Below are 25,069 nucleotides of genomic sequence, written 5' to 3' on the forward strand. Positions count from 1 at the left end.
GCCTTCAGGATGGACATCAGCAAAGTTCTAGAGAACGATGTGGGAGAGTCCACAATCCGGACACCAAGCTCCTCGTTTTTTGTGTTGTGGTAACATGACCAAACGGCTGCCGTTGGATAAATTACGTGTTGTTCTGCCTGTCTGAGTGTTTTCTATTTTCTTCCACTGATTACCTGTTTAATTTGACTCTTGGTAGCACAAGGTTAATAACATTGCAGCTACATTTGAAATAATATATGTCCCCTTTTTGTTAATGGTGCATTGAACTCTAGTTTTAAAAGACATTTAGAGTTTATATGGGGGGCTAAATATAAGTCAAGGCTACCTTAGAAATAATAATATATTTTTCCTAAATTGTTCCTTTCGAAGTACTGTTCTCTCTAGGTTGGAGCCAAATCTTGGTAATTTCATATTACATATCATTGGCCGTTTGTATATGTAATTTACAGATATGAAACATTATGTGTATTTTTCTGTGGGAAGCACCGATGTGCATTACCCAGGCTATGTGGTGCATGCATTTGGAGAGAACATCTCTTTATAATTAATTATACTTTTTCAGTTATTTCATGGGTGGTCCTTAGAACCTCAGGCTAAAACACTTAAAATTTATCAGAAATCATTTCATAATTGTTGGTTCATAGAAAGTGTGAATTTTCCTTTTAGATGTGAGGTATAGAGTTGTTATGTCCTTTTGGAGGAAATTTCACAGTTTGAAATGTCTTTATTCTGAAAAATAATGTGAAATTGAATGGATCAGGTCATTAAGGCTTCTTTTTATCAGTTTCTGTCCCCTTGTGTTTCAAGTCCTTATTCCCTACCCTGTTGATTTCAACGCTACCATCATTCATTAAGGCATTTATGAGTTAGCTTTTTCCAAGATGTAGGGGCTTTTTACTTATTTATTTTGTGCTGTCAGTTCTACATCTTGGAAAATTGTAAAATCTTCCTCTTATTCTGTATCTCTTCCTACCATCACAATTTTGGGTAGAAGCATGTCATCCAAAAGAACCCCAAATGTAGTTTAAAGATAACACTGAAACAAAAAGCATATTAGAAATAAAACTTTTGATGAGGAAGCCCAGTGATCCATATGGGGTGTCTGTGTGAGTGTGTGTGTGTGTGTGTGTGTGTGTGTGTGTGTGTGTGTGTGTGTGTGAATTGATAAATCTGGATTCCTCTGGCTTGAGTCAGGTGAGATGGGCTCCTTATTTGAATGGGCCTATAGTGACTGGCTTTTTTTCCCCTAATGATTTGTGACTATGTAGTGTACTTCCATTTTGTTTTTCAGAGCAATGTTTTCATATTTGTTTTAAAGTAATACTTTAAAATTCAGTATTATATCAATTCTACCACTCTGTCATCGTATATTTCTCTTTTCTCTATTTAGAAAATTGAGTGTCTCAAAACAGAAATTAAAAAAAAGCTCTTCTGACAATATAACATTCTTTTTTAAAATAATTAATTAATTTTTGGCTGCATTGAGTCTCCGCTGCTGCGTGCGGGCTTTCTTTAGTTGTGGGAAGCTGGGGCTACTCTTCGTTGCGGTGCGCAGGCTTCTTATTGCAGTGGCTTCTCTTGTTGTGGAGCAAGGGCTCTAGGCGCCCAGGCTTCAGTAGTTGTGGGATGCGGCCTCAGTAGTTGTGGCTTGTGGGCTCTAAAGCACATGCTCAGTAGTTGTGGCGCACGGGCTTAGTTGCTCCGTGGCATGTGGGATCTTCCCGGACCAGGGATCGAACCCATGTCCCCTGCATTGACAGGCAGATTCTTAACCACTGTGCCACCAGGGAAGTCCCAATATAACATTCTTAATTGCCAAGGCTCTTGCAGTTTTTATGTAATCACAATTAAATAGCTAAATTCGGTTTTCTTTTTCATACTTACACCCCGCAAAATTGCCCAATTTATTTTTCTCTCATTTAAGATTATTGTGTGCTTTTTCCCCTTAACCTTTCTGTCCGAAAAATTAGCATCTTTGCACCATTAAAAAAATAAACAAAAAACTGAGAAGGAATTCAACTGATTTGTATTACACTTACTTTAAGCACAGTCAATTTTTTGGCTACTTTCTATTATGTAAGGATAATAGTCAACAGAAGTTGGTTAGATGCTGAAGAAAAATAGTTGAATATCCACTGAAAATGTTTGTAAAGTGAACAAACCAATTTTGCACAAATTAGGGAGTGAAATTAGATGAGACATAGGATTGGGCTGTTGTTTTTCCAGGAATCTAGCGATTGGCATCACTCTTCGAGGTACTCCTGGGGCAGGTTTCAGGACCCCCAGCAGCTGGGTTCAGCCCACTGTTTGGATATTTTAGCTCCTAGATGCCACCTCCTCTGGAAGATGTCCCTTATCTTCCGCATCTGAGGTTCCTTCCCTGGGCACCCGCCGCACCCTGAGAACGGCCTGTCCTGCACCTTCCTCTCACTGGCCTGTGGTGTCTTTCACTGGACCACCTGTCATCACACAGCACAGTCTTCCTAGAGATGCTTAATTACCAGAGGCCAACTTGGCATGTAGGAAATGACTGCCACATTGCTATAGTACTAAGGCATATTAGATTGGGATCAGAGAAAGAAAACAGGACTACAGTAGCTAAAACTTTCGAAGAAATACTTTTAAATGAGTAGTTTATAAGAAAGAAAGAAGTTTGAAAATAGAATTAAGTTTTATAACCTCTACTCTTATCTTCTTCATTTATATTTGAACGTGTGGGAAACAATCTAAAAACTACATCGAGACTCAGGATTTCCCAGTTTGAGATCTAAACCTCTGACTAATAACTGCAGAATAAGGCCATCATCTTCCCTGGCTTTCATTTTCCTCCTGTGAAAACAGAGGTGTCAGAATATCAAGTAATTTTAAGCCTGCTTAGATTCTGTATTCCACATTTGGTCACACTAAACTGTTGACCCTCGTCATCCTCTAGTAAGAAAATATAAGCAAATGTAATTTAATTCCATTACTTCCCTGCCACCATATGTACTTTATGTATAAAAGAATATTATTCAGCCATGAAAAGGGATGAATCCCGCCACAACACGGATGGGATTGGAGGGCATTATACTAAGTGAAATAAGTCAAAGACAGAGGCAGACAAATACCATCTCATCTCTCTTACATGTGGAATCTAAAAAACAACAAACAAGCTGTAGATACAGAGAATAGATTGGTGGTTGCCAGAAGCAGGGGGTAGGGAAAGGAGAAATGGTTCAAACTTTTTGAGTCTTTTTAGTTTAAATAGGAGAAAAGAACATATTACAAAATACCAAGAATGTATTTTAAAAATTACACCAGAGTCTAGACTGAACAGCATCTTTTTCTCACAGTTCTGAGATTCTGTTTGGAATTTGAAAAAGTAAAGGATTTCATCAGTTGTCATTAAGAAGCCTGAATCTGTATGTTAAATTCTATAATTGTTTTGTGTTTATCAAACTACCCCCTGTGAGTCTTAAGCTTTTAGAATTCCAGAACTTTGTCCTTCTTTCATTTTCCTTCCTATTTGATTTGTTGTCATTAAGGAATATTTGTCTGGAAAAGTAAAAAATTCTATAATTACTTTGTGTTTATCATGATACCCCTTGTAACTCTAAGTTTTTTGAAGGCTAGAACTTGGTGCATCTTCTCTTTGGACCTGGGCAGAGTAGGTATTCAGTACATCCTGAAAAATGAGTCAGTTGTCCTCAGCAGATGGAGGGCGTAGCACCTGCCCTCAGGGCATGTACCATGAAGGAGGTGAGGCAGAGGGTACGGGCAAACCAGCAAGAAATTTCAAAAAGTGCAACATCATGAAAGGAGTAGCCTGGATGTTGACAAAGAGACTGACGTCTTAGACAGAATGGGCAGGGGAGACACCACCAAGAACAGACTTCATGAAGAGACTTGAAGGATGTGGAGCAGCATGTACAAGGCCAGCTGCAGGGACCAGTCAAGACACGGAAGAGCACGTGTGTGTGTGTGTGTGTGTGCGCGTGTGCGTGCGTGCGTGCGTGCATGCGCGCACATGTGGAGCTAAAGGGACCATTGAGACTAAATGCCACTGAACCATTCACACTTTAAAAACATAAGGCAGAACTATTCTCAATACCCATGACGTGGATGCAACCTGAGTGTCCATCAATGGATGAATGGTTGAAGATGTGATGTATATACATGTAATGGAATATCATTCAGCCTTAATAACAAAGGAGATCCTACCATTTGCAACAACATGGATGCACTGGGAAGACATTATATTAAGTGAGACAAGACAGACACAGAAAGGAAAAAATTGCATGATCTCACTTATGTGTGGAATCTAAAAAAGTCAAATACACAGAAGCAGAGAGTCGAACAGTGGTGACCAGGGATGAGAAGGTGGGGAAATGGAGAGATATTGGTCAAAGGGCACAAAGTTACAATTATGAAGAATGGATAAATCTGAAGATCTAATGGGCAGCATGGCGACTATGGTTAATAATACTGTATTGATGACTAGAAATTTGCTAAGAGAATGGATTTAAGGTGCTTTCACTATATACACAAAGGGTGACTGTGTGAGGAGACGGGTTAATTAGCTTGACTGTAGTAATCATTTCACTATGTATATGTACATCAAATCATCATGCTATACTCCTTATATACAGTTTTTATTAAAAAATGAATTCTCCGATCAACATCACTTGTCACTGAGAAATGACAGCAACTTTCATTCCAGATGTGTATTTCTGTTTTACTACCAGGTATATTTATAGAATGCCATATTTTCTGACAAACGAGAGGTTCTTTACACAAAATTGGGTCCACCTTTTCTCTTTTTATGGGGCATTAATAGCATAAAGATCGTCCTTTGACTATCAGCAGAGGCTGATTGTTGAGTCTGAACCCTGACAAACACCTCTCCAACACCCTTTGCTTTGGCTTGAAAGAATTACAGAATGGTTATTTTTACACCCATAATGAAAACACATTTATGAAGTGAGACCCCCTATCTGTGACTCATTACAAATCTGCCAACCGTGACCCTCAGGCCTGAATGGATTATCATTGCTTCACTGCAGGCTGTTACCCAAGTCAAGACAGAGTAAATGTGTCAAAAAAGGTGATGGGAACCTCCAGGTTGCATGATTCTTTAGTCCTTTTATTCTTTCTTGTACCACCATGGACATTTATAAATCGGCCCATGGGAACACAGAAATTGAAATAAAACCATCCTCGGGTGTTGGGCTTCATATGCAATGTTGATACTGGTCTGCAACAGTCATGAACCTCTACAACTGTTTCAAATTAGATTGCTAAAATAATGTATTCAGACAAACGCTGAAATTTGAAAGAGTAGATTTTTTTAAGTAAATCATAACAGCTATACCACTAATTTTAGTAAGAATTTCCAATAGCAGAATTAATGCATCCCATATTAGCACTGCTTGGGAAAGCACCTGGTTAGAGCCTGCTCGGTATTGTACACATCAAGTTGGATATTAATCAGAAGCCTGCCTTCCCCCTGGTACCACTTAAGTCTTTCTTTCAGGTTTAATGAACAGGCGTTTAATGTTTTTTACAGGATTCCAGAGTTTCAGATTTACTCTGAAGTAGATCCCATTAAAATGTATTTCCAATATTATGGTTTCTGTACTTCCTGTTCTCTCTCTCTCCCCCTCTGTCATTTATCTACCTATCTCATCTATCCATCATATCTGTCTGTCCATCTATCCATCTGTCTCTTTCATCTGTCTGTGATAGCCTCTACCTCTCTCTCTTCTTCATGTTACAGATATCTATCTGTTATCTATATATATATTTCTCCTTGTCACCTAGGGTTCCAGCCTAACTTTGTGACACCTCAGACTCTCTTCCCCCTTTATCACAATATTGGTCAACAAAGGAAGCATTTCTTTTATGAGAAGAAAGAAGTTCATAGTATTCTAACATATCCATGTGTCAGACACAAACTGGTCTTATCTAAATGGTGTTGAACACCTAGACAAAGTGTTCTTTATTTAAAAAAAAGACAAAAAAAAGACAAGACTTTGCAAAGTTAAATGTAGAGGACAACTTCTAGCCTCAGAAGGTCTTTTTCGTATGTTAATATTGGTACATACATGAAATCTGCAGACATCACACTAAAAATATCTATTCCTTGGTGTTCTAGGTATCCTCAAAATATATCTCATTAACTGCAGTCCCCATTTATTTTGCTTATACTGATTTACCTATTGGTCATTCCGAACACTATGTGACAATAAATATTTGATTTAAAGTATCAATACAATATGGGTTAATTTCATTTTTAGAGCGGATGATAAATATCTTTGGAGTAATAGCAATTTTGAATTCCATAGAATTCTATGATCGAGGGCTCTCAAATATATACAATTATTATTTTTAAAAGCAACTTTAAATCATTTGAAATAACAGTGAAATTATGGAGCAAAATTAATACTACAACTGGATATTTGCATTATGTGAAATTCCTGTTATGCTAAGTAATTCTCTCTTGTGTTTGATTTAGGTCATCAAGCTTGCCTTTGAGGAGTTTGAGCTGGAAAGAGGCTACGACACTCTAACCGTGGGCGATGCTGGGAAAGTGGGTGATACCAGAACCGTCTTGTATGTGTAAGTGTATCTTCCCTTGTTTCTTCTTTCCCAGAACAGGAAGTTATCTGTGCAAACACGGATGTGTCCTTGAGATCCTGGTGCAGACTTTCCATTCCCACCCAGAAGTTTAATAAATGCCACGTATGGCTAAATTAGTAGTTTCTAAATCTGATTTCAGATGAGGACTAATTCAGGATTGCATTCTATCTGTGGCAGTGTTTTTTATTTCAAATCATTGAAAAATATGGCAAAAGATTAGACTATATGGAAAAGCAGAAAGTAGAGGTGATGAGTTTCTCAACTCAACTGCTCCTTGTCCGCCCCTCTCTTTCTACTTATTATGTTGTCAGTGTTCGGGGAAGTACAAGTATCTTCTAGAATAAGGCCATATATCTTCTGAAAGCCTTGTGCTCTGTAGAGCTGCATACTAAAAGTAGCAGAGAGCGTGGGGAGAGCAGTGTGGTAGCGCCCTTTATATCTGTGGACTTCCGTACCCAGAGTCCTGGCAAATACAGTAGCAGCCCCACTGTGAACATCAGCACACAGATCCCTACGCTGGTCCATTGGCAACTGGACTCATGAGAGAGTCTGCACCACTTCGCCCTGGACACTGTCAGCCTCTTCCAGATGCAGGGCCATGAGGATAGTCTGGACAGTTTTTTTTTTTTCTTCTTTAAAATATTTATTTACTTATTTATTTTGGCTTCTCCGGATCTTAGTCGCAGATCTTCGTTGCGGCGTGCAGGATCTTTAGTTGTGGCGTGTGGACTTCTTAGTTGAGGCTGAGGAGTGAATATACCCCCGGGTCATGGTTTTAATATTGATAGGACAGTTTTTAGGAGACTTGTTCTAGCAATATTAAAACCATGACCCAGGGGTATCTTCATTCCTCAGTGTTTTCAGTGCAGAAGGCAATGTCTTTGCAGCCTCTTCCTCTGCGTTCGCACCTTGCACAGCCAGCTTCCTGTAGGGGCTCCCGAAACTACTTTCACTAATGGAAGTCATTCTGCAGGATTTTTCTCTTAGTCTGCTTATACGAGGCTGAGATTTTCTCTTTATTTGTGAGAAAGCTTGCCCTGGACAACTTCAAAGTATTATTCTGCTAGGGAAAAACAACAACAAGAAGAGGTGTGGCCGTTACACCCACTCATTCTCTTACTTAGCAGTTACTTATGAGGTAGTTCACGTTGTAAAAAGTTCTGCAGTGAACATCTGTCTGTGCCTTTAAAATTGGTGGACCCGCACTCTGATGGCATTGGGGACATTCTCTTTTCCTTTATTGTATCTTGGATGTAGTTCCCTATCAGTATATATCTTTATCTCATGTTTTATAGCTACTACTAATAATAATTAAAATCATGTTACTGGCCCATGACTTAGGATAATAATTATAATAGTAGCAGTAGTAATCTCATAGCATTTATTGAGTACCTCTTATATACCATGCACTGTGCTAGATGCCTAATACATACTATCTTGTTTGGTCTTCACCTAAATCCTGTGAGTTAGGGGTTAATACTGTCTTCATCATATGAATGATGAAACTGAGGCTTAGATAGATTTACCCGCATTCACAAACCTAGCGTTTGTTCTAGCAGGAGTTCAGACTCCGTGATCCTCCTCCAGTGTCTGTATTCCTTATCATTACATGTGGATGTGCCATGTTTTTTAACTGATTCTCATTGATAGCCTTTGTCTTTTCTCTATCCCCCTGTAATCTTGCATTTCTAAGCAGCTATGCAGTAAACTACTTTGTACAAATTGTCATACTTGTTTCATATGCCTTCAGGAAAATTTCCAGGAGAGGAATTTCAGGAGTTAGGAGCATCTTCATTTACATCATTAGGCTTTTCTAATAATCCCCCCAAAAGTTTATATCAATTTTCTCTTCCACCACAGTATGTAAAGGTCCCTGTTTCCCCACACTCTTACCAAATGGTTATTCTTTTTTTGCCCAATTACTAGCTTTAAATTGCATTTATTTATAAAAATACGGATTCCTGCAGGGTGGGGACAGATATCTGTATTGTTTGCAATCTTCCATGTCAGTTGTGTGCACACAGCCTGGCATTGGTCTGGAGCGGTACTTGTAGTCACTGATACAGTGGACAGCAGTGAGGCCAGGATGCCAGAGGTGGAATTTCTGGCTCTAGCTTTGCTCTTAACTATCTGTGACCCTCTCTGTACCTCTGCTTTTATGGCTATGAAATATGTATAATAAACTTTTCCTGCCTGTGGTAAGGAGCAAAATGAAATAGTGCATGTGAATGCACTGGAGAGCCAGGAAATACAAACCACACATGAAATAGCTTTATTATTACCATAACATCTAATTTAAGAAGAGATATCATTAAAACAAATGAGAGAAATTTTCAAATAAATGCAAAACGTAGAACATAAATGTAGAAAAGTAATGCCATATAAAATCCCTTAGGTCACTATTAAAGATCTGAAGCCATACACCCATTTTTTAATGCTATTTGTTGTTAAGGGAGCAATAGCAAACTATGTATTACCTTGACATAAGTGTTATTAGAACCTCCTCTCAATAGCTCACATCTATAAAGGAAAAACTAAACAGTCAACTGAATCAAAGTGAGATGCCCTTTGGGAAACATAATGTAACAAAGATCAGTTGGGCATTTAATCATCTTCAGTAGAGAAAAGCAAAGCCACTGATATATTTCCTTAGTATACAAAATTACAGAAAAAGAAAAAACAAGAGAATCACAGTTGGTGTCTTTGGATAAACAGGCAATTTTAGAGAATACGGCAACAAATATTTTTGAGTACTTACATGTCAGACGTGAGTCTCAGCATGGAGTTTAAAATCTAATTGGAGAAATGGCAGATGAGCTGAGATGGTTATATACTAGACAGTATATAGAATCATTGACTATCATGATACATATTTCAGATAAAATTTGAGTTAAGAAACTTGTTTGTGGGTAGCTGATATTTACTACCTCAAGCTCAATATTTTATAGGTTCCCCTTTTTAGGGGGCCTGTGGAATTCTATTCAGATCTTAATTTTCAGGAGAAATCTAGAAAGTGAGATAGTCTAACTGGCTCATCCTAAATATGCTTTTAAAAATTCTAATTTCTGTTAATGGCTTTTTATTTTCTCAACTTTCTTGGCGCAAAAAGAGAACAACTGAATGTTAGGGGGACTCTTTCAATAGCCGAGTCTTCCCAAGAGATGGATGAATTTATTCAGGTTACTTTTACAGAATGACAGACTTAAAACAAAATTAAATAACTCACTTAGCAAATCTCTATTGAGATCTCTCCAAGAATATATGTTGGTAATTTTCTCAAGTTTAACTTTCAGAAAAACTGCATCCAGAGACATTGTTCTTCACGACTTTCCTCTGACCTTTGCAGTTACTAGCAGTGGTGACCAGGACATGGCATTAATTTCAGGATGTCCTGGGGATTGCAGGCACCAGTGGCAGGTTTTAAGTGCCCATCTCTGTAAGGGATGAATAGTCAGTATCAGGGAAATCTGTGAGCGAGTAGTATTGCCTCTGCCTGACTACACTTGTCTATTAACCAATAAGGATACTAGTTGTTTCCTATGGCTGGTTGGTCCACTGTTCTTAAGTTGCTTCTTGGGCTTAGAAGTGGCTCCAGCCCTCATATGGTAGCCCTCCACCTACCTCTGCTATTGTCTGCGGGTGCTGAGCGAAGGGGCATCATTCCTTTTTTATTAAAAGAGTACACAACAGCAGTAACAAAGCAGACACTGAAAACTGATGTGTATGTCTATGTATTCTTTGGACATTATCAGAGGAGTTGATCACAGTACATCTCAGTGCTTTGGGGAAAGCTTGAGCAATTTATGTTAGGAATAAGCACATAAAGGTAGCTACCTAGACGTTCTCTAGGCAAAAACCCATTTTTCAAAATTAGAAAGCAAGTACACTCCTTAGATTCTTAGAATTCTGGAGCCACATGATCAGAATTCTTTTTCCTCATATAATCATTCTCATAATGACATTGCCTGTGAGCACGGACACATATGAGAGTGCAGATCAGACTCAAATCCTAAAAGCTCTATTCTTGAAGTGAAGTTCATCCATTGCTAGGTTTCCTCCTTTGTCTCTTTATGGGGAAATGTTCTTCCTTGATTCTTTGAAGAAACATTTATTGAAATTCAGACACTGCAGGACTCAGAGGTGGGTAACAGTAGGCTTTGAGGGGATGGTCTGCAAGTGGAGAAGGCAGAGGCTTCCTGACCTTCATTATCACGCTGGGGCGCGTTAGCAGAGGCTGCTGCTCTCTGGACACTCCATGGTGCCTAAGTTCTCTATTCCAGCAGCCCTATCAGAGGAGAGATAGCCGGACCACTGGACACACACATTTTAGGTTTGGGATTCCATCTATTCTGGGGTGTCTGGGAAAGCAAACTGACCTGCGGCCTTGGGCGCCCCTGGAAGTGGTCTCTGGGGAACCTTCCTGCAGAGGAGAAGAATGCATAGGTCCCAGGGAAGCGCAGCCCAACGGCAGCACCTGATGGAGATTCGGGGAGACTAGTTCCAGCTAATTTGGAGTCCAGACAGCCTGAGTCATTTTCCAGCTGTTCTGCCACTTACATCCCCAGTGTTGACTCAATGTGGCAGTTTTCTCTAAGGAGCCAGGAAATGCATGTCTTGCTTGCTACACTGTTAACCTGGAGAGCTAAGGATCTCCCGTCCACGATTCATCAGTCAAAACCATTTAAAGGTGTATTTTGTGTTTTTGATATTGAATTAACCTCAAAGGCACAGTCATTCTCTTTTGGGGGGCTTAGTGCATTTAAAACAGTAAGGGGTATGCAAGACCTCCAGGGCAGCAAGACCAGCTCCCCATCTCATGCCAACTTTGCAAGCTGGAAGCATTGTTGTAAGTGTAAAGTGAGACGGCTAATGAAACATTGTTTGAAAAGGTGAAAAGTATGATGCAAAGAGAAGATGGTATTGTATTACTGTAGTTATTATCTCTGCCTTAATACAATGAGATATGTGGTGAAGATAGTATTGTATTACTGTAGTTATTATCTCTGCCTTAATATAATGAGATATGTGGTGCTCAGAATTGTCTTTGGAAATGGAATGTACTAGAAAGGAAGAAGGAAGAGGAGTTGAACTGCCATTCACTGAATCTGTCTGGACCCGCATTGTCTCCTGACAAACTTTTGACAAAGGTATTTCTTCCCTCTGCTAGAGGAAGACAAGGGGAACCTGACTTACGGCCGTGGAGACAGCAGGCTGCCTAACTGGTTTCTGGGCTGTTTTCAAGATTTTGTTCCTTGTCTTTAGTTTTCAAAGGTTTAATGAGGTGGATTTGTTTAATTAACATGGATTTGTTTGAGTTTATCCTGTTTGAGGTTCACTTGGTATCTTAGAACTGTAGGTTATGTGTTTCCCCAAATTTGAGTTTTCAGCAATTAATTCTTTAAACCCCCTTTCAGCCTCACTCTCTTTCTCTCCTTCTGGGATTCGAATGATAAGATGTTGGGCCTTTTGTTTTTGACCCACAGGTCCCTGAGGTTTTGTTCACTTTTTTTCCATTGTATTTTCTCTCTGCTGTTCAGTGTGGGCGAATTCTATAGACCTCTTCTCAAGTTAACATGTCATCGTGCATCTCCGCTCTACTTACTATAAGCCAATCTAGTTACTTTTAATTTCTATTATTGTATTTTTACTCCTGTAATTTCCATTTGGTTCTTTTTTGTAACTTCTCTTTCTTTGCTGGGATCATCTGTTTGTTTGTTTTTTTATTTGATTGCAGAGAATTTGTAAATGATTGAAACATTTACACAATGGCTGCTTTAAAATCCTTGTCAGGTAATTTCAACATCTGATTCATTTTAGGTATTGTCAGTTGGTTGTCTTTTCTTGTTGAAGTTGTGATTTTCTTGGTTCTTGGTATGATAATCGGACCCAGGCTGTTTTGTCTGTCATGTTAGGATGTACTGGGAATTATATAAACCTCTTATTTTAGCAGACAGTCACCCTGGCTAGACTTAACACGCAGTTCTCGGCCAACTTGTGTCAGCAGGGGTTCCAGTGACAGGCTCACTGTCAGAGCATGTACAGCATTGTCTGGGTCTGCTTGGTTGATTGGTGCCCGTGGGACTCACACTTGTCCTTGCTGGTGGGGAGAGGTTGGTGGGAACCCCCATCACTGCTTCCCTTCTGCATCTCACCCCTTGTCCCCTCACCCCTCCCTCTGCCCCTATCTCTGGGAGGGAAGGGGCATCTCAGTCTCAGATTGGCAGAGACAGAGTCTTCCTGGATTGGGTCACTGGTGTGGCTGGTCTCTCTCACAGGTTCTGCTGCCTCCGTTTCTTTACTCAGAAAAGGGAGGCTCGGGCCCCGGGGAAGGTGAAGGCTTGCCCTGGACACCTGTGGTTACCAAGGTCCCTTCATCCGTCCCCCATGCTGGTGGTGCTGGTGTTCCTTATGTTGTTTGAGGGATACCCCTTGCATCCCCGTGAGGATGGAGCTTACCTGGAGCCTTCTGTTGCCCGGTCAGGGTTCAGGAAACACCAGGTCTCGTGGTCCTCTGTTTTGAGGGGGGTGGGCACACAGACAGCCTGCACTGTGTTGGTTCTCTGACCCTGGAGTCTCAAACCAGCTTGCCTTCAGAGTCCTCTCCTGGTTGTGTCTTATGCCATTTTGAGGGTTTATATCTGAGCTTATCAAGGAAGAGAATGGAAAAAAATGTGTCCGTGTCCAAATACTTTTAACTCGACTGGGCTGCACTCAGTAACAGAAGTCTATAAAATAACTTCATTATGGGCCTTAGTAAACTTTTTTCTTTGAAGTGAAAGATAGAAGTTTGGATTAGATATTTTGTCTACAGCTCCACATAGAAAGGCTTAACAATTCTGATACTGTTTAGTGGATTTAACCTGATGATGGCAGACCATTGATGTAACTAACGTCATCTTCTATGCCACCTGGCTAGAATGGATTCCAGCACGGTGAATAAAAGCTGTCGCATTTGAATGAAATGTGTGCAGGAGTCACACTCACTGAAAAGCTTGCTCTAATTTCACGTTGGTGCCAGTGGGGAAATTCTATCAGCTTCAGTGTATGTACTGTTGATCTCCAGGTTTATTTAACTTTATATATAATAATATGATCATTTATTCTATAAAACCACTGCCTTGGGTGATTTTTCAAAGTCAGCTTGAGGTAAAAGAGTTCTGTTCCTCTTCACCTGTTCAGCATTCTGTTCCAGTACATGTCGTGTAAATAGCCGTGCCTGGAAGTCCCCTGCACGAGGAGCCAGCTGGATGCTGGTGGATCGAGAACCTTTAACTCTGATCAGGGCTGCCTTCAGGCAGATTTGCTCTCCGGGTCTGGTCAATATCGCACATAAAGATGTGCAAAACGTCAGATTACAAGCATATCCTTCCAAGACCAGAATTTAAATCCCTTCTGCCTCGGTATGTTTAATGATGACGTCCACTTATGACTCTGCCACCTTTTACCAAGGTTTGTATCAGGGCATCTCTGACTCTTCCTAAAGGCGTTTTACTCCATCCCTGGGGGGCATGGTTCTCGTCACGTGCTGCACAGATCACACACTGTGTCTTAACCTCTCCTTATTAGTCTCCGGCACACACTGTATTAACCCAATCAAGGCAAACAGCCAACTAACATTTATATTTTAAATAACTCTGCATTTCCTATACTTTCTCAGAATTTATGAAATTTATTGATATTAAAAAATGCAAAGACTTCAAAATAGGTCAATTTTAGGTCAGGTTTTTTTTTTTAGTTAATTTATTTATTTTTTAATTTTTTTTTAACATCTTTATTGGAGTATAATTGCTTTACAATGGTGTGTTAGTTTCTGCTTTATAACAAAGTGAATCAGTTATGCATATACATATGTTCCCATATCTCTTCCCTCTTGCGTCTCCCTCCCTCCCATCCTCCCTATCCCACCGCTCCAAGGAGGTCACAAAGCTAGGTCAGGTTTTAACTTGTGAGTAACATTTACTTTCTAACTGCCCAATTTACAATTGAAAGGTGTGCTTTAAAGGTTCCCACACCACTTTCCTTTCAGGTACCTGCCAATAGGATGCAGGTCTGATGTTCTCCAGGTGTTACTTTGCATCAAATTCATACTTTGTGGCATACTCAAGAGTTTTGTTTTTTTTTAAATCTCCAGGTTTGGACAGATTATTTCTTTAATGAATATGTAGTAAAATAGACTTTTTGGAGTACAGATCTGTAAGTATTAATACATGTATAGATTTGTATAACGACCAGCAAAATCAGGATACAGAAGTTTGTCACCCCTCAAAACTGTGCTTTCTCTTTGTAGTGATACCCTCTCCCACCTTAAACCGTGAAGCACTGATCTGTTATCCATCATTATAGTTTGTCTTTCTGAGAATATCACATAAATAGAATTGTACACTGTGTATTCTTTAGGACTGCAAGTGGGAATGTAAAATGGTACAGCCATTCTGGAAAACAGTTAGGCAGTTTCATACGAAGTTAAGTACTTATTTATCATGTAATCTGGCAATCCCATTCCTAGGTATTTACCCTAAAGAAATAAAATTTGCCCTACATGAATAGAGTTAACTCTATTCATAATTGCCAAACAACTGGAAACCGCGTAAATGTCCTTGGACAGGTGAATAGATAGACACACCTTGGTATATTCATACAAGGAAGTTCTGTTCATCAGTACCAAGGAACAAACTACTGACACACACAGCAGTGTGGGAATTGCATGGTGCTGTGCTAAGTGAAAGCACCCAGTTTGATTTCACAATCCCTTTCCAGCAGATGTATTTCATGCATGTGAGGATAGAACTGTTGAATCATTTAACAAGGGCCAAAAAGAAGACCTGTCCAGAAATGAGATGGCTTTCGTATACGATGTAATATTAGTAGCAACCAAAGCATCACGAAGTTACTGCCTCACTTGGGTGCAGTTAAGCTTTAAAGAACAATGACCATTTTCACGTGATAGACTTTAGCTGTTCTCTCGATGCAGTATGCCCTGGTTGCAGGGAAGGAACAAACACGTAATCAAAAGTCATTTCCTTCCTTTTGGGTTAATGATTCAATACGCTGGAACATACAGTCAAAGATACTGCTGATTTCAGTTCAACACTGATCCTGATTGCAAGGAGGCATATCAAACCACTGAGGTTAAGACAGCTCGACCATGGTTGAACTCTATCAAAAAGATAAGAGAATTTTAGGTCTGAATGATTCCTTTAAGGTAATTTAATACAGTTATTTCCCAGATGAAGAAACTGACATAGATGTAAAATAATTTAGCTAAAACCACAGGGTAAATTAAAGGCAGAGCTTCAACAGAACCTCAAATACCAAGTCCTTGGTATGCTAAGATCAAACAAAAATTTAAATCATTAGTTGCAGATATTCCTATGAAATTTAAACATGTAGATATTTAATGAATTTTAATGGGTATTAATTTACATTTTCATTTATGCATTTGTTCAAAGAAATGGTGCATTTTATACGCAAGAGTCTGGGGATTAAAGGCCAAGTGACATCAGCTTGCACTCAAGAAGGTTTAGAAATCGGTAGGAGAAGGAGGAAGTAGATGCCTGTGAATGTTTGTCTTCGGTGAGGTGTATGCAGGTTCTCCAGTGACCTAGAGAAAAAAAATACCTGCATCACCTAAGGGAGTTAAGAAATGCCAGGTGAGGGGCTTCCCTGGTGGCGCAGTGGTTGAGAGTCCGCCTGCCGATGCAGGGGACATGGGTTCGTGCCCCGGTCCGGGAAGATCCCACATGCCGCGGAGCGGCTGGGCCCGTGAGCCATGGCCGCTGAGTCTGCGCGTCCGGAGCCTGTGCTCCGCAACGGGAGAGGCCACAACAGTGAGAGGCCGCATACCGCAAAAACAAAAACAAAAAAACAAAAAACAAAAAGAAAGAAATGCCAAGTGAGAATCCTCAAATACTGTAAGAACTCCTTATCCAGGGAGCATAGGCACTCCAGGCAGTGATTTCAGGATTTGCCAAAAACCTGGAGGCAGAGAAGTGCCAGTATTTTTGGAGAATGGTTAAAAACGCCAGCATGGTTGGAGCAACAGGTTGAGCAATGGGAGGGGAGGGCAGTGGGGAGCTGGCACATCCAATATGATGGCTCTGTTTCCCAAAGGCATTTTTATTATCGTTTTCGAACAAGTTAAATTTCTTAGCGATTCATTGGAGTAATTTTATTTTTAAGTTTAATTTAAAACACTATGTACTAGAAAGTCATTTTGGGAGAAAATAAAACTGCTTTAAAGAAAGCAATTATAGCTTATGTGTTATGATGGCTGTTAAAGTATTTTACCAAAACTAGCATTTATTTTATTTTTCAGTTATGGAAACAAAAGATCCTGTTTCCAACAGATAAACAGTTGCACAGGGTTAACAATATTTGCTTCATTATTTTAAACATATTTTTTCCATTGGTGCTAGCAAACTAAAATACTTCTGGAAAAAAGAACCAAAAGGGAAATATTTTCTTTTCTTTTAAATAATTCTAAAATAATTTTGTAAGATATTAAAAAATTAACACAAAAATACTTTTTGAATGTTCAAGTAATTTTTTAAACATGTTAAATAATTAATTGTACCAAGCTGTCTTACAGTCATTTTCATAAATATATCAGTTGCTTAAATTCTAAAACTTGAGTAATGCAAGTCATCTTTATTTTGATTATTTTCTTAATTAAAAAAAAAAATTGGCCACTCTGTGCAGCATGCAGGATCTTAGTTCGCAGGCCAGTGTTCAAACCCGTACCCCCTGCAGTGGAAGCACGGAAATTTAATCACTGGACCACCAGGGAAGTCCTACAAATCATCTTAATTTGACTTCGATTGAAGAAACTTTGTAGTGTAGCCAAGTACCTGCTTATTTAGTTTTATGTGAATCAATAGACTAACATAAGACTGTATTAAAATAAAGTCCAGTGCAGAAATAAAATAAATTCAAATATTTACACTCAGAGGTATTTCTGAAATAGTTAACTTGACAGTATAAATCTTTTCAGTGTGTGAAAAATTTCTACATGATAAGTTTTTAACAACTTAAAATTAAATCAAAGGTAGGGGGGAAGTGATATAAGAATCAGGAGGATAAATTAGGAGGCTACTTCAGTGATGTTGCTATGAGACACTCAAACTGAGAAAGTGGAGACAGAAAGAAATGGTGAAAGGAATGTGGAAGAGGTAAAATTATATGGCTTGTTGATGAATGATGAAATGTATAAATGCATATATTTATAGTCTGTGGACTGTGACATAAGAAGGGGTAAGCACTGAGAAATCAACAACCTTGAAATGAAGTCTGGAATCCTTCTAAAGACTGATTGAATCAAGGTGGTCACTCGTACTGCCAGAAGAAAATTAAATCCTCCAAGAAGGAAGATAACAACACACATAGCTTCTATGATGGCGTAACACAAAGTCTAGCATTCAACCAAAATGTCTAGAAATAACACCCAATGATCCAAAACCAAGAGACAGACAATACAAAAGGAAAAGGACATCTAGATATTATAGTTATCACTAAGGGACTTTGATAATTAACTATGATTTATATATTTCAGAATATAAATGATCAAGAATTTTGCCAGAAAACCGGAATTCATAACAAACCAAATGAAAGTTTTAAAAATTAAAAAATACAACATCTGAAATAAAGAACTCAATAGATGTGGCTTGAACTGAAAGATAGATTAGTAGAAAATATTCAACCTGAAGCAGAAAAAAAATGTACAGAAAATATGTGTGTAATTGGCATTGAAGAAGAGAAAGAGAGAGAAAATGGGACATAACTAATCTTTGAAGACATTATCACCAAGAATTTTCCAATATTGACAACAGACATCAGGATAGAGATTCAAGAAAAACCTCAGCCTGGCACATTATTATAAATCTTCTGAAAAACAGGACAAGGAAAGATCTTACAAGTAGTATAAACAAATGTTATTTTCAAAACGGCAACTATAAGTTCAACGGAAGTTTTCTCAATATAAAGTAAAAAAAAGTAAAAAGACAACAGAATGATATCTTTGAAGTCTTGGGGGAAAGAAACACGCTGTTAGCTTAAAGGGACAATTTTAAAAATTGACTAATCAAAAGAGAAAAAAAGAAAAATGAACTTTTATTAGTAATTATATTCTAAATAAAAGGATAAAATCTCTGATTAGATAAAAATAATATAAATAAAATAAGTAAATCAACAATAATGTAAAATAAGTATTTGATGCTTACATATACAAACATGAAATATTTATATACATAAAACAGTTGAAAGCAAAAGGCTAGCAAAAGATACTCCTTCTAAGTACTAACCAACAGAAGAAAGAATGGTATAGCTTTATAATTATAAGTCAAAGAAGACATTAATGCCAGACATTCATGCTTTGTGCCCTTTTTGGTATGTTACACTTCAATAAAATCTATGCATAGGGAAAAAAAAAATCTCTCTTCAAACAAACAAATAGAACAACCAAACATAAGGGAACAGTCTTTCCAATGAAGACAAATCTTCAGAAAGAAGTACATTTTCATATTTCATGAGTGCACATCACTCACTGAAATACTTCCTTTTTTTCAATTTGTATGTAATACTGTGTGAGTTCCTTAACGTGTATTAGGCGTTGTTCATCTTCTTCTGAAGAATCATGTACATTGTAGCGCCTCAGGTGAGAAGGTTGTGTTGATTCACAAATGATGTGATTGATAGGGCAAATCATGTGCTCATATCCCTGAAACAACTTTGCTGAAAGCAAAGCTTCCTCTTTGATTAGAGGCATTTGTTTTGGTTCAATTGATTTTTTTTCTTACACTTTTTCTCTTTCAACATGCTTTTCTGTCAGCACATTGACTTCAGTCAATGAATTGAGTGTTTCTTCTCACTGGCTGACAGCAGCCGCTGTGTGACTGTTTTTTTTTATTTTTAAACATCTTTATTGGAGTATAATTGCTTTACAATGATGTGTTAGTTTCTGCTGTATAACAAAGTGAATCAGCTATACATATACATATATCCCCATATCTCCTCCCTCTTGCATCTCCCTCCCACCCTCCGTATCCCACTGCTCTAGGTGGACACAAAGCACCGAGCTGATCTCCCTGTGCTATGCGGCTGCTTCCCACTAGCTATCTGTTTTACATTTGGTAGTGTATATATGTCCATGCCACTCTCTCACTTCATCCCAGCTTACCCTTGCCCTTCCCCGTGTCCTCAAGTCCATTCTCTACGTCTGCGTCTTTATTCCTGTCCTGCCCATAGGTTCTTCAGAGCCATTTTTTTTTTTTAAGGTTCCATATATATGTGTTAGCATATGGTATTTGTTTTTCTCTTTCTGACTTATTTCACTCTGTCTGACAGACTCTAGGTCCAGCCATCTCACTACAAATAACTCAATTTCGTTTCTTTTTATGGCTGAGTAATATTCCATTGTATGTATGTGTCACATCTTTATCCATTCATCTGTCAATGGACACTTAGGTTGCTTCCATGTCCTGGCTACTGTAAATAGAGCTGCAGTCAACATTGTGGTACATGACTCTTTTTGAATTATGGTTTTCTCAGGGTATATGCCCAGTAGTGGGATTGCTGGGTCATATGATAGTTCTATTTTCAGTTTTTTAAGGAAACTCCACACTGTTTTCCATAGTGGCTGTATCCATTTACATTCCGATGAACAGTGCAAGAGGGTTCACTTTTCTCTACAGCCTCTCCAGCATTTATTATTTGTAGATTTTCTGATGATGGCCATTCTGACTGGTATGAGGTGATACTTCATTGTAGTTTTGATTTGCATTTCTCTAATGATTAGTGATGTTGAGCATTCTTTCATGTGTTTGTTGGCAGTCTGTATATCTTCTTTGGAGAAATGTCTATTTAGGTCTTCTGCCCATTTTTGGATTGGGTTGTTTGTTTTTTTGTTATTAAGCTGCATGAGCTGCTTATAAATTTTGGAGATTAATGCTTTGTCAGTTTCTTCATTTGCAAATATTTTCTTCCATTCTGAGGGTTGTCTTTTGGTCTTGTTTATGGTTTCCTTTGCTGTGCAAAAGCTTTTAAGTTTCATTAGGTCCCATTTGTTTATTTTTGTTTTTATTTCCATTTCTCTAGGAGGTGGGTCAAAAAGGATCTTGCTGTGATTTATGTCATAGAGTGTTCTGCCTATGTTTTCTTCTAAGAGTTTTATAGTGTCTGGCCTTACATTTAGGTCTCTAATCCATTTTGAATTTATTCTTGTTTATGGTGTGAGGGAGTTTTCTAATTTCATTCTTTTACATGTAGCTGTCCAGTTTTCCCAGCACCACTTATTGAAGAGGCTGTCTTTTCTCCATTGTATATTCTTGCCTCCTTTATCAAAGATAAGGTGACCATATGTGTGTGGGTTTGTCTCTGGGCTTTCTATCCTGTTCCATTGATCTGTATTTCTTTTTTTGTGCCAGTACCATACTGTCTTGATTACTGTAGCTTTGTGGTATAGTCAGAAGTCAGGGAGCCTGATTCCTCCAGCTCTGTTTTTCTTTCTCAAGATGGCTTTGGCTATTCGGGGCCTTTTGTGTTTCCATACAAATTGTGAAATTTTTGTTCTAGTTCTGTGAAGAATGTTATTGGTAGTTTGATAGGGATTGCATTGAATCTGAGGACTGCTTTGAGTAGTATAGTCATTTTCACAATATTGATTCTTCCAATCCAACTACATGGTATATCTCTCCAACTGTTTGTATCATGTTTAGTTTCTTTCATCAGTGTCTTATAGTTTTCTGCATACAGGTCTTTTGTCTCCCTAGGTAGGTTTATTCCTAGGTATTTTATTCTTTTTGTTGCAGTGGTAAATGGGAGTGTCTCTTTAATTTCTCTTTCAGATTTTTCATCATTAGTGTATAGGAATGCAAGAGATTTCTGTGCATTAATTTTGTATCCTGCTGCTTTACGAAATTCATTGATTAGCTCTAGTAGTTTTCTGGTGGCATCTTTAGGATTCTCTATGTGAAGTATCATGTCATCTGCAAACAGTGACAGTTTTACGTCTTTTCCAATTTGGATTCCTTTTATTTCTTTTTCTTCTCTGATTGCTGTGGCTAAAACTTCCAAAACTATGTTGAATAAGAGTGGTGAGAGTGGGCAACCTTGTCTTGTTCCTGATCTTAGTGGAAATGGTTTCAGTTTTTCACCAGTGAGAATGATGTTGGCTGTGGTTTGTCATATATGGCCTTTATTATGTTGAGGTAAGTTCCCTCTGTGCCCACTTTCTGATGGGTTTTTATCATAAATGCACGCAGAATTTTGTCAAAAGCTTTTTCTGCATCTATTGAGGTGATCATATTGTTTTTATCCTTCAATTTGTTAATATGGTTTATCACATTGATTGATTGCATATACCCTACTTTATCATGGTGTATGAACCTTTTAATGTGCTGTTGAATTCTGTTTGCTATTATTTTGTTCAGATTTTGCATCTATGTTCATCAGTAATATTGGCCTGTAGTTTTCGTTTTTTGTGACATCTTTGTCTGGTTTTGGTATCAGAGTGATGGTGGCCTCATAGAATGAGTTTGAGAGTGTTCCTCCCTGTGCATAATTTTGGAAGTGTTTGAGAAGGATAGGTGTTAGCTCTTCTCTAAACTTTTTTTTTTTTTGCGGTACACGGGCGTCTCACTGCCGTGGCCTCTCCCGCTGCGGAGCACAGGCTCCAGACGCGCAGGCCCAGCAACCATGGCTCATGGGCCCAGCCGCTCTGCGGTATGTGGGATCCCCCCGGACTGGGGCAGAAACCCATGTCCCATGCATCGGCAGGCAGAGTCCCAACCACTGCGTCGCCAGGGAAGCCCTTCTTCTCTAAACTTTTGATAGAATTTGCCTGTGAAGCCATCAGGTCCTGGGCTTTTGTTTGTTGGAAGATTTTAAATCACAGTTTCAATTTCAGTGCTTGTGGTTGGTCTGTTTATGTTTTCTATTTCTTCTTGGTTCAGTCTTGGAAGGTTGTGCTTTTCTAAGAATTTGTCCATTTCTTCCAGGTTGTCCATTTTATTGCCATATAGTTGCTTATAGTAATCTCTCATGATCCCTTGTATTTCTGCAGTGTAAGTTGCTACTCTTTCATTTCTAATTCTATTGATTTTAGTATTCTCCCTTTTTTTCTTGATGAGTCTGGCTAATGGTTTATCAATTTTGTTTACCTTCTCAAATAACCAGCTTTTATTTATTTTTTTTCTTTTTGCGGTACGCGGGCCTCTCACTGCTGTGGCCTCTTCCGTTGCGGAGCACAGGCTCCGGACACACAGGCTTAGCGGCCATGGCTCACGGGCCCAGCCGCTCCGCGGCATGTGGGATCTTCCCGGTCCGGGGCACGAACCCGTGTCCCCTGAATCGGCAGGCGGACTCTCAACCACTGCACCACCAGGGAAGCCCAACCAGCTTTTAATTTTATTGATCTCTGCTATCGTTTCCTTCATTTCTTTTTCATTTATTTCTGTTCTGATTTTATGATTTCTTTCCTTCTGCTAACCTTGGTTTTTTTTGTTCTTTCTCTAATTGCTTTAGTTGTAAGTTTAGGTTGTTTATTTGAGATGTTTCTTGTTTCCTGAGGTAGGATTGTATTGCTATAAACTTCCCTTTTAGAACTGCTTTTGCTACATCCCATAGGTTTTGGGTTGTCGTGTTTTCATTGTCATTTGCTTGCAGGTAGTTTTTGATTTCCTGTTTGATTTCTTCAGTGATCCCTCGGTTGTTTAGTAGCGTATTGTTTAGCCTCCACATGTTTGCATTTTTTACAGATTTTTTCCTGTAATTGATATCTAGTCTCATAGCGCTGTGGTTGGAAAAGATACTTGATACAATTTCAATATTCTTAAATTTACCAAAGCTTGATTTGTGACCCAAGAAATGATCTATCCTGGAGAGTATTCCACGAGCACTTGAGAAGAAAGTGTATTCTGTTGTTTTTGGATGGAATGTCCTATAAATATCAACTAAGTCCATCTTGTTTAATGTCATTTAAATCTTGTTTTTCCTTATTTATTTTCATTTTGGATGATCTGTCCATTGATGAAAGTGGGGTGTTAAAGTCCCCTACTATTTTTGTGTTACTGTCGATTTCCCCTTTTATGGCTGTTAGCATTTGCCTTATGTATTGAGGTGCTCCTATGTTGGATGCAGAAATATTTACAATTGTTATATCTTTTTCTTTGATCAATCCCTTGATCATTATGTAGTGTCCTTCGTCTCTTGTAATAGTCTTTCTTTTAAAGTCTGTTTTGTCTGATATGAGAATTGCTACTCCAGCCTTCTTTTGATTTCCATTTGCATTGAATATCTTTTTCCATCCTCTCACTTTCAGTCTGTATGTGTCCCTAGGTTTGAAGTGGGTCTCTTGTAGACAGCATATATATGGGTCTTGTTTTTGTATCCATTCAGCTATTCTATGTCTTTTGGTTGGAGCATTTAATCCGTTTACATTTAAGGTAGTTATTGATATGTATGTTCCTATTAGCATTTTCTTAATTGTTTTGGGTTTGTTATTGTAGGTCTTTTCCTTCTCTTGTGTTTCGTGCCTAGAGAAGTCACTTTAGCATTTGTTGTAAAGCTGGTTTGGTGGCACTGAATTCCTTTAGCTTTTGCTTGTCTGTAAAGGTTTTAATTTCTCTGTCAAATCTGAATGAGATCCTTGCTGGGTAGAGTAATCTTGGTTGTAGGTTTTTCCCTTTCATCACTCTAAATATGTCCTGCTACTCCCGTCTGGCTTGCAACGTTTCTGCTGAAGGATCAGCTGTTAACCTTATGGGGATTCCTTTTTATGTTATTTGTTGCTTTTCCCTTGCTGCTTTTAATATTTTTACTTTGTATTTAATTTTTGATTGATTACTTTGTGTCTTGGTGTGTTTCTCCTTGGATTTATCCTGTATGGGACTCTCTGTGCTTCCTGGACTTGATTGACTATTTCCTTTCCCATATTAGAGAAGTTTTCAACTATAATCTCTTCAAAATATTTTCTCAGTCCCTTTCTTTTTCTTTTCTTCTCTGGGGCCCCTATAATACGAGTGTTGGTGCATTTAATGTTTTGCCAGAGGTCTCTGAGACTATCCTCAATTCTTTTCATTCTTTTTTGTTTATTCTGCTCTGTGGTAGTTATTTCCACTATTTTATCTTCCAGGTCACTTATCCGTTCTTCTGCCTCAGTTATTCTGCTATTGATTCCTTTAGAGTATTGCTAATTTGATTTATTGTGTTGTTCATCATTGTTTGTTTGCTCTTTAGTTCTTCTAGGTCGTTGTTAAACATTTCTTGTAACTTTTCCATTCTATTTCCTAGGTTTTGGATCATCTTTACTATCATTACTCTGAATTCTTTTTCATGTAGACTATTTCCTCTTCATTTCTTTGGTGTGGTGGATTTTTACCTTGATCTTCATCTGCTGTGTGTTTCTCTGTCTTCTCATTTTGCTTAACTTACAGTGTTTAGGGTCTCATTTTCACAGGCT

The 25,069-nt window shown here is 38.5% G+C and overlaps 1 protein-coding gene across 1 annotated transcript in view; it reads left to right on the forward strand.

Moving 5' to 3' along the window:
* Positions 1-25,069, forward strand: part of CSMD1 (CUB and Sushi multiple domains 1) — a 1,813,702-nt gene that overhangs the window by 1,386,563 nt on the left and 402,070 nt on the right. Inside the window, exon 11 of the mRNA XM_032618622.1 lies at positions 6,494-6,597. Within this exon, the coding sequence (XP_032474513.1) occupies positions 6,494-6,597 (104 nt within the window). The remainder of the gene's footprint in view (positions 1-6,493; positions 6,598-25,069) is intronic.

This window comes from Phocoena sinus, chromosome 21 (genome assembly GCF_008692025.1).
Source record: "Phocoena sinus isolate mPhoSin1 chromosome 21, mPhoSin1.pri, whole genome shotgun sequence".
Lineage (NCBI taxonomy): Eukaryota > Metazoa > Chordata > Mammalia > Artiodactyla > Phocoenidae > Phocoena > Phocoena sinus.